At 40.5% G+C, this 12,288-nt stretch overlaps 1 protein-coding gene and 1 pseudogene across 3 annotated transcripts in view; both read right to left on the reverse strand.

Annotated features, from left to right (window-relative positions):
• Positions 1-738: 738 nt before the first annotated feature.
• LOC106993986 (small nuclear ribonucleoprotein G pseudogene) lies at positions 739-1,223 on the reverse strand (annotated as a pseudogene).
• A 5,874-nt stretch (positions 1,224-7,097) lies between these two features.
• Positions 7,098-12,288, reverse strand: part of GDPD1 (glycerophosphodiester phosphodiesterase domain containing 1) — a 61,211-nt gene continuing 56,020 nt past the window's right edge. The window contains exons 8-10 of one of the 3 annotated variants that reach the window (XM_015119124.3): positions 12,119-12,178; positions 9,984-10,004; positions 7,098-7,952 (exon numbers count right to left, since the gene is read on the reverse strand). In XM_015119124.3, the coding sequence (XP_014974610.1) occupies positions 7,874-7,952; positions 9,984-10,004; positions 12,119-12,178 (160 nt within the window). In that variant the 3' untranslated portion in view covers positions 7,098-7,873. Of the gene's footprint in view, positions 7,953-8,931; positions 9,149-9,952; positions 10,005-12,118; positions 12,179-12,288 lie in introns of those variants that run through there. The other 2 variants (XM_015119123.3, XM_077970910.1) reach the window with 2 other exon arrangements.

Here is a 12,288-nt window from a genome sequence, read left to right on the forward strand (position 1 = left end):
TGGGGTTGAAGACGTACTCTCCCTTGCTTCTATTTCTCAGACCACACTTTCTCTTCCTTGGACATATTTTAAACTTGACTTTCTGGGTCATTCTTTTTCCTTCTGAACTCTTCCTTCAGCTTTTTCTCTTAATTTCAATGATCAACTCTTTTGTTGATGACTTGTGAAATCACAACTGAGTTGAATGATTTCATCATATTTATTTCTGTATTTATATATTTATTTTTTTGAGACAGAGTCTTGCTCTGTTGCCCAGGTTGGAGTGCAGTGGTGCAATCTTGGCTCACTGCAAACTCCGCCTCCTGGGTTCAAGCGATTCTCCCACCTCAGCCTCCCGAGTAGCTGGGACTACAGGCACCCACCATCATGCCCGGCTAATTCTTCTATTTTTGTAAACACAGCATTTCACCACATTGGCCAGGCTAGTCTCAAACTCCTGACCCCAGGTGATCCACCCGCCTCTGCCTCCCAAATTGCTGGAATTACAGGCGTGAGCCTTCTTACCGCAATTTTGAAAAAACACTATTAACACTGGCAGATAGCATTTCAGACCTTTAAGATGAATATTTTTTATTTACACAATACACAATTTTGTGGCTTAGTGTTTACACTTAATTTTCTCATATCAGTAGATATAGAACAGTCATATTTTATAAGGATCTGTCACAATTTATTTAACCAGTCCCTTGTTTTTGGGTTTTGTTGTTGTTGTTGTTGTTGACTATTATGAAAGTTTGTTTAACAAAATGTCTAATGTGAAAATGTACGTGACCTAATTTTTACATCATAGTAAAACAGGCCCTATGGAGAGAGGGCATGGGTTTCCCTGCTGAACAGCCATTATTTTTACTCATTCCAAGGCTTCTAACATGGTACTATTTCCTCATATTACCACCGTTCCATTATTGTTCTGTTGCCCACTAGTCACCATCTCCACACATTCATCTATCACAAGATTCATAAAGGGATCAAATCTCCACAATATTTCTTGGACATGTCTGCCACCATTTAATTTCAATGATAATTTCTTGTTCATAAATTTTTTCAACTGGGGAGGGTGAGCTTTTCTCATGGTGTCTGCTCTGTGGGCTCACAGATGCCTTGGAATGGAATGCACTGCCTCTCTCACTGTTTTGTTTCTGTTTTTTGTTTGTTTGTTTGTTTTGAGACAGAGCCTCGCTGTGTTGGCCAGGCTGGAGGACAGTGGTGCGATCTCGGCTCACTGCAACCTCCACCTCCCAGGTTCAAGCAATTCTCCTGCCTCAGCCTCCCAAGTAGCTACAGGAGCCCGCCACCACGCACGGCTAATTTTTTTGTTTTGTATTTTTAGTAGAGACAGGGTTTCACTATGTTGACCAGGCTGGTCTTCAACTCCTGACCTCATGATCCGCCTGCCTTGGCCTCCCAAAGTGCTGGGATTATAGGCATGAGCCACCATGCCCGGCCTTCCTCACTGTTTTTTGTTTTGTTTTGTTTTGTTTTGTTTGAGATGAAGTCTCATTCTGTCACCCAGGCTGGAGTGCACTGGTGTGATCTTGGCTCACTGCAACCTCCGCCTCCCAGGAGGTTCAAGCGATTCTCATGCCTCAGCCTCCCAAGGAGCTGGGACTACAGGCCTGTACCACCACACCCATCTGAATTGTTTTTGTATGTTTAGTAGAGATGGGGTTTCACCATGTTGGCTGGTCTGGAACTCCTGGCTTCAAGTGATTTGCCCGCCTCAGCCTCCCAAAGTGCTGGGATTACAGGTGTGACCCACCATGCCTGGCGTAACCAGTCCTTCAATGTTGTATATTTAGGTTGTTTCCAATTTTTCATTCTGCATGTGTATCTTTGGACATTCATCCTGTTTTTTTCTTGGAATATTATTCCTGGCAGTGGAATTTCTGATGAAAGGATGTGTTTGAAGGTACTGTCAAATCTATCCTCTAAGTGTTCTGCCAAGGCCGGGTGTTGTAGCTCACACCTATAATCCCAACACTTTGTGAGGCTGAGGTGGGCAGATGACTTGAGTCCAGGAGTTTAAGACCAGCCTCGGCAACATAGCAAAACCCTGTCTCTACAAAAAAAAAAATACAAAAATTAGCCGGCATGGTGGTACATACCTGTAGTCCCAGCTACTCGTGGGTCTGAGGTGGAAGGATTGCTTGATTCCAGGAGGCAGAGGTTGCAGTGAGCTGTGATCATGCCACTGCACTTCAGTCTGGGCAACAGAGCAAGACTCTGTCTTAAAAAAAAAAGGGGGGGGGCGGGTGGAGGGGTGGGCTCTGTCGATTTATATTCCTACCAACAGTTTATGAGTGCTTGTTCTCCTATCCTCTCACCAACACTCATTCTTGCCTACCTGAGAGTCGGGAATTGGTATCATATTCATTATCATTTCATTTTGTAAGTCTTTTATTATGAAGGAGGTTAAACATTTTTCATGTTTCTTGGCTATCGACACTTGTGAATTAGCTGTTATATCCTATGCCTGTCTCTCACCTCTCCTTCCCCACCCATTGGTTGTTCTTGAGAAGTTTCTGACCAGAAAAAAAAAAATAAATCATAAACCATTAAGGGAACTGACTGACTTTTTTAAAGGCTTAGAGTGAGTTATCAGGGAAGGAAGGGAGGGAAGAAGAAAGAGAGGAAGAGGAGGGGAGAGAGGGAGGTTCTAAAGTCCAGAGGGGAAAAATCTTAGATCAAAGATTACAAACGCAAAAAAGGTTTTTTTTTTTTGCAGAAAATTCCTATTTCAAATCAATTTTATGTGGAACTCATATACAAAACAGAAAAAAATGGAGCAGCTTTCATCAAAGTGAGAATGGGTAACCTGCTACACCTGCTCAGCCTCCTCTTGCCTGGGAGAGGCTATCCAGGACCTGCCTTGTTATTTTAAGACTTTAAAAAACTAAATTTTAAAACTACTCAACAAACAAGACTAATGTACTTGTATTCTTTTCATAAATAATGCGATGAGTTAAAATTATGCCTGTTTTGGCTGGGCGCAGTGGTTCATGCCTGTAATCCCAGCACTTTGGGAGTCTGAGGCAGGTGCATCACTTGAGGTCAAGAGTTCGAGACCAGCCTGGCCAACATGGTGAAAGCGCATCTTCACTAAAAGTACAAAAATTAGCCAGGTGTGGTGCTGTGTGCCTGTAGTCCCAGCTACTTGGGAGTCTGAAGCAAGAGAATCGCTTGAATACAGGAGCAGAGGTTGCAGTGAGCCAAGATCGTACCATTGCACTCCAGCCTGGGAGACAGAGTAAGACTCCATCTCAAAAAAAAATAAAAAAAATTATGTCTGTTTTGATAGAGCTCTCTACTTTTGAAAGAAAAAGGCATAAATGAGATCATTTGTTATGTTGTACATTATCATTCCATCTCACTAGGGTATGAACCCATGCTATTCACAACCTAGGCATCTGGTGGCATGGTACTATTCAAATTGCAAGTAGAATACTGAGAAGCAACTAATATCACCTCTAAAGAGCAACTTTGCAAATTCATACCTATGAAGTACAGGAAATTCCTAAATCTATTCCTCCAGATTTAGCCTTTCAGCCAAGGACTAATATGTCTAAAGCATAGCCACTCAAACTTCTTTTTGCTCTTTCAAACTCAAGTGCACCCACATTCATCATCTTTACCACCACATTGTTTCCCTTCTCCAGTTCCCCATTTTTTTTTTTTTTTGCAGCTTTGTGACTTTCCCTTCTTCTTTTAAGCTTATCCAGTCACTAGCTCTTATTATTTTTTCCCTTTTTATTTATTTATTTATTTTTTTGAGACGGAGTCTCGCTCTGTCGCCCAGGCTGGAGTGCAGTGGCCGGATCTCAGCTCACTGCAAGCTCCGCCTCCCGGGTTTACGCCATTCTCCTGCCTCAGCCTCCTGAGTAGCTGGGACTACAGGCGCCCGCCACCTCGCCTGGCTAGTTTTTTGTATTTTTTTTAGTAGAGACGGGGTTTCACCGTGTTAGCCAGGATGGTCTCGATCTCCTGACCTTGTGATCCGCCCGTCTCGGCCTCCCAAAGTGCTGGGATTACAGGCTTAAGCCACCGCGCCCGGCCTATTTTTTCCCTTTTTAAATTTTTATTTATTGAGATGGAGTTTCGCTCTTGTTGCCCAAGCTGGAGTGCAATGCCATGGTCTTGGCTCACTGCAACCTCCGCTTCCCGGGTTCAAGTGATTCTCCTACCTCAGCCTCCAGAGTAGCTGGGATTACAGGCGCCCACCACCATGCCCTGATAATTTTTATATTTTTAGTACAGACAGGGTTTCACCATGTTGGTCAACCTGGCCTCGAACTCCTGACCTCAGATGATCCACCTGTCTTGGCCTCCCAAAGTGCTGGGATTACAGGCGTGAGCCACTGTGCCTGGCCAAATTTTTCCTTTACAGAGACACATAGATTTATTGTTTTCCTACTTATGTTACCATGTCTGTCTGTCTTTCTTTTTCTTTCTTTTCTTTCTTTCTTTCTTTCTTTCTTTCTTTCTTTCTTTCTTTCTTTCTTTCTTTCTTTCTTTCTTTCTTTCTCTCTCTCTCTCTCTCTCTCTCTTTCCTTCCTTCCTTCCCTCCCTTCCCTCCCTCCTTTCTTCTTTTCCTTTTCTTTCCCTCCCTCCCTCCCTCCCTTCCTTCCTTCCTTCCTTTGTTTCGAGATGGAGCCTTGCTCTGTCGCCCAGGCTGCAGTGCAGCAGCGTCATCTTGGCTCACTGCAACCTCCACCTCCTGGGTTCAAGTGATTCTCCTGCCTCAGCCTCCCAAGTAGCTGGGACTACAGGCGCGTGCCACCACGCCTGGCTACTTTTTTGTATTTTTAGTAGAGACGGAGTTTTACTGTGTTAGCTGGGATGGTCTCCATCTCCTGACCTCAGCCTCCCAAAATGCTGGGATTACAGGAGTGAGCCACCATGCCTGGCCTTTTTTCCTTTTTGAGACAGAGTCTCACTCTATTGCCCAGGCTGGAGTGCAGCAGTGCCATCTCAATTCACTGCAACTTCCGCCTCCAGGGTTCAAGCAATTCTTGTGCCTCAATTCTTGTGTAATCCTGAGTAGTTGGGATTACAGGTATGCGCCACCACACCTGGCTAATTTTTTTTTTTTTTTCAGTAGAGACGGGGTTTTGCCATGTTGGCCAGGCTGGTCTTGAACTCCTGGCCTCAAGTTATCTCCCTGCCTCGGCCTCCCAAAGTGCTGGAATTACAGATGTGAGCCACTGCACCTGGCCACCAAATTTTTATGCAATCTAATGGCAATTTAGATTTATATGAACCTGTTTAGACTTCTGACCTGGTTTCTGGACTGTTCTCTGCTCTAGGCTTGTATTTTTCTTTCAGATTATAGGATGATCAACTTTCCAAACATTAATTTTTCAATGCTATCTAAATGAGGCACAGAAAATGTCTTAGTATGCTCCCAGCATTTTGATTTCCTCTCTGACGCTTGCAACTGACTTCTTTAGTTCTGCTTTTGTTTTGGGGCCTGGTTACAGACTGTTCTTTACATTTTTCTTTTGGGACTGAAATCATTATGTCGTATTATTGCCTAGCAGTTTTGGTTCTTGTTTTTATTGCCTCAAGTTTAGCCATCTACTTGAGTTTTATGACTTTCAGTTTAGAACAAACTCTTCAACCTGGCATTCATGGCCACCCTTGACTTGTCACTCTTATCTATTGCAGAATCTCTTTTGATTTTTTTTTCAATGGATTTTTTCTGGGGTCACCATGTTGCATAACTTTAGGCAAAATCATTGATTATATTATATGTTAATGGTTTCCCATACTGGAGCATACTATGATTTATGATTTATGTTCTGTTTTCTCAACCCATCACAGCCATTCTTTTTTCACAGTGTGGCCATGAGATGACTCCCTATAGTCCTGCCCCACTCCTCAATTTCTAGAACTGACCCTTGCCAGAAATTAGAGCTTTAAGAAATTCTGAGGCCGGGCACATTGGCTTGTGCCTGTAATCCCAGCACTTTGGGAGGCCAAGGTGGGCAGATTGCTTGAGCCATGGGCAACATGGCTCAACCTCGTCTTTACAAAAAAACACAAAAATTAGCAGGGTGTGGTGGTGTACTCCTGTAGTGGCAGCTATTCAGGAGGCTGAGGTGGCTGAGGTAGGAAGATCACCGGAGCCAGGGAGATTGGGGCTACAGTGAGTGGAGACTGAGCGACTGCACTCCAGCTGGGGTGGCAGAGCAAAACCCTGTCTCTCTTTTTTTGTTTGGTTTTTTTTTTTGAGATGGAGCTTTGCTCTTGTTGCTCAGGCTGGAGTGCAATGGCATGATCTTGGCTCACTGCAACCTCTGCCTCCCAGTTTCAAGCGATTCTCCTGCCTCAGCCTCCTGAGTAGCTGGGATTACAGGCATGTGCCACCACGCCTGGCTAATTTTGTATTTTTAGAAGAGACAGGGTTTCTCCATGTTGGTCAGGCTGATCTCAAACTTCTGATCTCAGGTGATCCGCCCACTTCAGCCTCCCAAAGTGCTGAGATGACAGGCATGAGCCATGGTGCCTGACTGTGTCTCTAAAAACAAACAAACATGATGCCCCTATCAGAAAGCAGAATTCAGATGTTAACTGAATGATGATCAACTTCCTTGTTATAAATTACTATGTTTTTATTAAGAAAATTAAAGTCACCTTGACTATAAAATCACCAAACTTTTGAAACATTATTTTCCAAACATCTTTACCTTGTTGGGTACTTTATCTTCTACTGGTTTACGTAAGATATAAGCTGGCCCTTTAATATGATCTCCTCTGAATCATAACAAAGCAAAATTTAGAAAGGAGAAATAACAAAAAGAATTCCATCAAAGATGATCAAAATGATCCCTAGCAGCTATAACCATAAGTTACAATAAGTGAAATTGAAAATGACTGATTCAATGGATTATCCGCCCAAGTTATTTGTTCAAATGCCAAGAAGTAACTTTCTTACCATAAAAGTGTTTCCATATTTTCTTTTATTTTTACTAGAGCGAAATCTCAGGTGCATTTATTATTCATATGATTAAAGCATCACCTCATTAAATTCTGCAAAAAAAAAAATCTACAAAGCATATTTGGAACTAAAACTGAAAAAAAAAATGAAGAACCCTTACTTTGTTCTTGGAAAATTTATTTGAGTTTAAACAACAAAGCAAATGATATTTATGTCATCTAGGGACAGATGGGGGAGTACAGTCATTCTTCATAGCTGTTTCATTGCCAAACTCCAAATGAGAGACGTAATCTAGGTAAAAGACACTTATTATTCCAGGTTACATTTACCTCACAATCTGAGATCATGAAAATTAGTCAAATATATTAGAAACAGATGTACACGAAGTCTCTTCAGATAAACTGAGAAAGCGATGTCTAATGCTTTGGAAAATTCTGTTTCTACTTAGTACTCAGATTAATGAATTTTAAAGATCAGGAACATCTTTATGGGGGTTCATAAGTGTTAGGAACAATCATATGCAGTTTCATCAGTTTAATATAATTATTAGGATTCAAGATGGTATTTAAAATCTAGATGTAGGCTCAGTTAGTCAATGCCAAAAGTGAAAATCTTACATTTTTTTAGAGGAAACACAAAAATAGAACTATTTGGATCTTGTCTTAATTTATAACTGATAAGTTCATTTTTAATGCTTAAAAAAATGGACATGGTAGAATTGTTACACACCTGAATAAAGGTCTCAAATAGAATGTTCCATTAACAACATCAACTCAGAAATCTAATTCACTCTACAGATTTTATTTCTGATCAACTAATCAACTTTTATTTTCTTGAGCCTGACTGCTGCTAATTATGTATAACTTGCCAGATAACTACACATCACTGATTTCCAAGCTTTTTCCATTTTATTTTTCCCCTTTAACTAAGATGCACCTAGAAATAACAAGACACTAACAAATAGCTGCAGTGGCCTTCAAAATTTCTTTTACTGGCCAGACGCAGTGGTTCACACCTGTAATCCCAGCACTCTGAGAGGCCGAGGTGGGTGGATCACCTGAGGTCAGGAGTTCGAGACCAGTCTGGCCAACATGGCAAAACCCTGTCTCTACTAAAAATACAAAAATTAGCTGGGCATGGTAGTGGGCACCTGTAATCCCAGCTACTCAGGAGGCAGAGGCAGGAGAATAGCTGGAACCTGGGAGGCAGAGGTTGCAGTGAGCCAAGATGGTGCCACTGCACTCCAGCCTCGGCAACAGAGGAAGACTCCATGTCAAAAAAAAAAAAATTCTTTTACTAACTAACTGATTGTATTCCAGTGAAGGCTAATGCCATTTTTGTGTGTGTGTGTGTGACAGAGTCTCACTCTGTCTCCCAGGTTGGAGTGCAGTGGTGCTATCTTGGCTCACTACAGCCTCTGCCTCCCAGGTTCAAGCAATTCTCGTGCCTCAGCCTTAAGAGCTGCTGGGATGACAGACATGTACCACCACGCCTGGCTAATTTTTGTATTTTTGGTAGAGATGGGGTTTTGCCATGTTGGTCAGGCTGGTCTTAAACTCCTGACTTCAGATGATCTGCCTGCCTCAGTCTTCCAAAGTGCTGGGATTACAGGCGTGAGCCACCCACTCAGCCCAATGCCAAATGTATCCAACAGTCTTTGATTCCAGAATTACTTATAATAGAACACTACATCATCTACAGAAATCTTGATCAATAACCTAGATAACCTAGTTTCTAGATTATTGATCAAGATTTCTATAGATGATGTAGTATGTACATTTCTGTGTATGTTATTAATCAAGATTTCTGTGTAAGATCTAGAAACTAAAATGCATATTAAGAAATTAAAACTTACATCTCATAACCAATTATCTTTCTAAACAATTTACAAACATAAAATATATAATATTATTTAAAATAAATATACATATAATATATAGTTTCTACATTCTCATACAGGCTTAAAAATGAGGTAATAAAAACTGATTAAACCTTTTACCATTCTGGAAATGGCTTAGGGAAATGATGATGAAATTTTTTTTCTTAGGTCTTCATTTTTTCCTTCAATACTTCTAAGTACCTCTTTTTCTATGCTGAAAAGTTATGCAAAAAATCCTTAAGCTTTGTTGGATAGTCTGTCATCACCCCAGTTGCTCCCAAATCAAAAGCTCTTTTGTATTCTTGTTCTTCATTTAATACCCAAATATACACCTGAAAATTAGAAGTGTGAGAAGGATGAGAAGAAATGTTAAAATAGAAAATTATTTTTATAACAGTATTTATCCACTACAATCTTGGTACATTTAGAAATAACCTTTTAAAGCTATCATTTAAATAAATCATTAGATCCTTTTTTAAAAGTTCACTTTGTTCCTTACAGGAATGAGGGGTGTTAAAAAAAAATTCACAGTGCTTATTAAATATACACTCTCCTGGCTGGGCACAGTGGCTCACGCCTGTAATTCCAGCACTTTGGGAGGTCAAGGCGGGTGGATCATCTGAGGTCAGGAGTTCGAGATATGCCTGGCCAACATGGCAAAACCCAGTCTCTACTAAAAATACAAAAATTAGCCAGGTGTGGTGGTGCGCGCCTATAATCCCAGCTACTTAGTAGGCTGAGGCATGAGAATCACTTGAACCGGGGAGGTGGAGGTTGCAGTGAGTCAAGACTGCACCACTGCACTCTAGCCTGGGTGACACAGCGAGACTCCATCTCAAAAAAAATAAAATAAAATAAAATAAATATATATATATACACACACACACACACACACAAACACTGGCCCACCTCTCTGGCAACAGCTATTCTGTACATAAGAGGAATCTAGATCCAGAAATGCCAATGCTTTATTGCTAACTGTATAGGAAGAGCTTAAGGTCCTCATTTGTGGATCAGTAAAGCAGCAGTATCAGAGTCAAGGGCCAAACTAAGTCAGTTAAAAGTTCTTGCCCTTTATATTTGTGTTAAACTGGTGAGCTATGCTGCTTCCAAAATGCATCATTCCAGAAACTTACTTGAATGCCTCGAGCAGTTAGGTGGTCAAACAAAGCTTTCCTCATTAGTAAGCTAGAAAAGAAAAAGCATAAATGATTTAGGAATCTAGTCTTTAGTCCTAATTTAGTCAATTTAGAGTTTAGTAATTCCTAGTTAATTTAATCCCAATGCTTCAGCAATAAAAGAAATGGTCTCAAGTAATAATGGCTGTTGGGAATTAATTTATGTCTTAATTGCTGGATCTCCTTTCATTGCAGGCTGCTGGTTGGTGGACAACCAGAACCTCCTTTCTACTCCTTACTGCTACCAGATCTGTCGGAGACCCATTCTTGTTGACATAGCTCAATAGAAAAGAGGCTGCCTCATTTTCACTGCTGAAGAAGGAGAAAGAGCTGGCTTTCCTTTCTTACTATTAATATGTGTTCCTAACTTTCCAAGTTAAAATAAGTCAACAAATGCAGGTCAATTTCTATAGCATCATAGTTCATTACACAATGGATTAGTCTTTTGTAAGCTATGTTAGAAGCATTATGTCCATTAATTACACTATCCTATGTCTAGGGAAAAAAACATTTTTTTGTTCCAAGTGACTCACTGATAAGTGAACTTTCAAAATACAAATCTCTTGAGCAAGATAGGAATTCACTGCGCTGGAAAGACATTATTTCTATTCTGTTATGTCTATTAGAATGATTAAATAACAGAAACTAGAAATCATGTGCTTTTGACACAAATTAAAAATGCATCTTGTCAGTTAATAGGGTTGAAAAAAGAAAAAAAATGCATCCTGGTTTTACATGAGCACAAAAAAAAGGCATCCTTGAAAAACTAGAGCTTAAATCAAGAATAAAGCAAAAAAGAATAAACACTGACACAGAGAAAAGATAAAACTAATTGTTTAGGACTCTTTGAAAAAGGTGTTAAGGCTGGGCGCGGTGGCTCACACCTGCAATCCCAGCACTTTGGGAGGCTGAGGTGGGCAGATCACTTGAGGTCAGGAGTTCAAAACCAACCTGGCCAACATGGTGAAACCTTGTCTCTACTAAAAAATACAAAAGTTAGCCAGGCATGGTGGCAGGAGCCTATGGTTCCAGCTACTCGGGAAGCTGAGGCAGAAGAATCACTTGAACCCCGGAAGCGGTGAGCCAAGATCACACCACTGCACTCCCTGGATGACAGAGCAAGACTCTGTCTCAAAAAATAATAATAATAATTAAAAAAAATAATAAATAAGAAAAGAAAAGAAAAAGGCATTAAATAATAAAAAGTTGTGATTTGGGACTATTAAAATATTTAAGCATGCCGGGCGCGGTGGCTCAAGCCTGTAATCCCAGCACTTTGGGAGGCCGAGACGGGCGGATCACGAGGTCAGGAGGTCAGGAGATCGAGACCATCCTGGCTAACACGGTGAAACCCCGTCTCTACTAAAAAATACAAAAAACTAGCCAGGCGAGGTGGCGGGCGCCTGTATTCCCAGCTACATGGGAGGCTGAGGCAGGAGAATGGCGTAAACCCGGGAGGCGGTGCTTGCAGTGAGCCGAGATCCGGTCACTGCACTCCAGCCCGGGTGACAGAGCGAGACTCCATCTCAAAAAAAAAAAAAAAAAAAAAAAAAAAAATTTTTAAGCATTCAAGGTTCCATCTTAAAGCAAAATATAGTACAATTATTTTGTGATTTTTACTAAAATTAAACTCAACATGTCTAAATTAAGGCATTTTCTTTAAAGTTGATATCCACTCTATAGGTGAGATTTCCTTTCTGCTAAGTCTTGGTGCAGAGCAGATTTTTCTGAGAAACGTGCTGTAGGCAACATATACTTTTATATATATGGTGTTGTTACACGTCTTTTCACCATGCTTGGTGGAAACAGCAAGTAAGAAAAAGGGAATGGTTCTTTAACCTAGTTCTGCTACTAACTAGCTAGACAACCCCAAGTAAATAATTTAACTGGGTATATGGTGGCTCAGTTTTCTCATGAAGTTGGACAAGATTATCTCTCAAGATTCTTCCTAAGGTTTTGTGATTAGTAATTAAGATATTTCTAAATGATTCATACACATTTTACATAGCAGGTACTCAATTTGCCCTTGTTATAAATTACATGTGGAAAGCTTGCACTAAATTTTAAGGGTAGTATTTAATAGCTGAAGCAATAACTTGCATATTAAGAAATTAAAATTCTTACAGATCAGAAAGCCAGATGAGAAATTTCTGACTTCTGGACATGGTGTGTGGTTCTTTTAGCCTAGGGTAAAATAAAGTTTGAATTACAAATTAGAAACACAGAAATATATCAGTGTGATGAAACAGATTCGAAAATGAAAACAGTGCCTTGTACTTTGTATATTCTCAAAA

Source organism: Macaca mulatta, chromosome 16, assembly GCF_049350105.2.
Source record: "Macaca mulatta isolate MMU2019108-1 chromosome 16, T2T-MMU8v2.0, whole genome shotgun sequence".
NCBI classification, from domain to species: Eukaryota; Metazoa; Chordata; class Mammalia; order Primates; family Cercopithecidae; genus Macaca; species Macaca mulatta.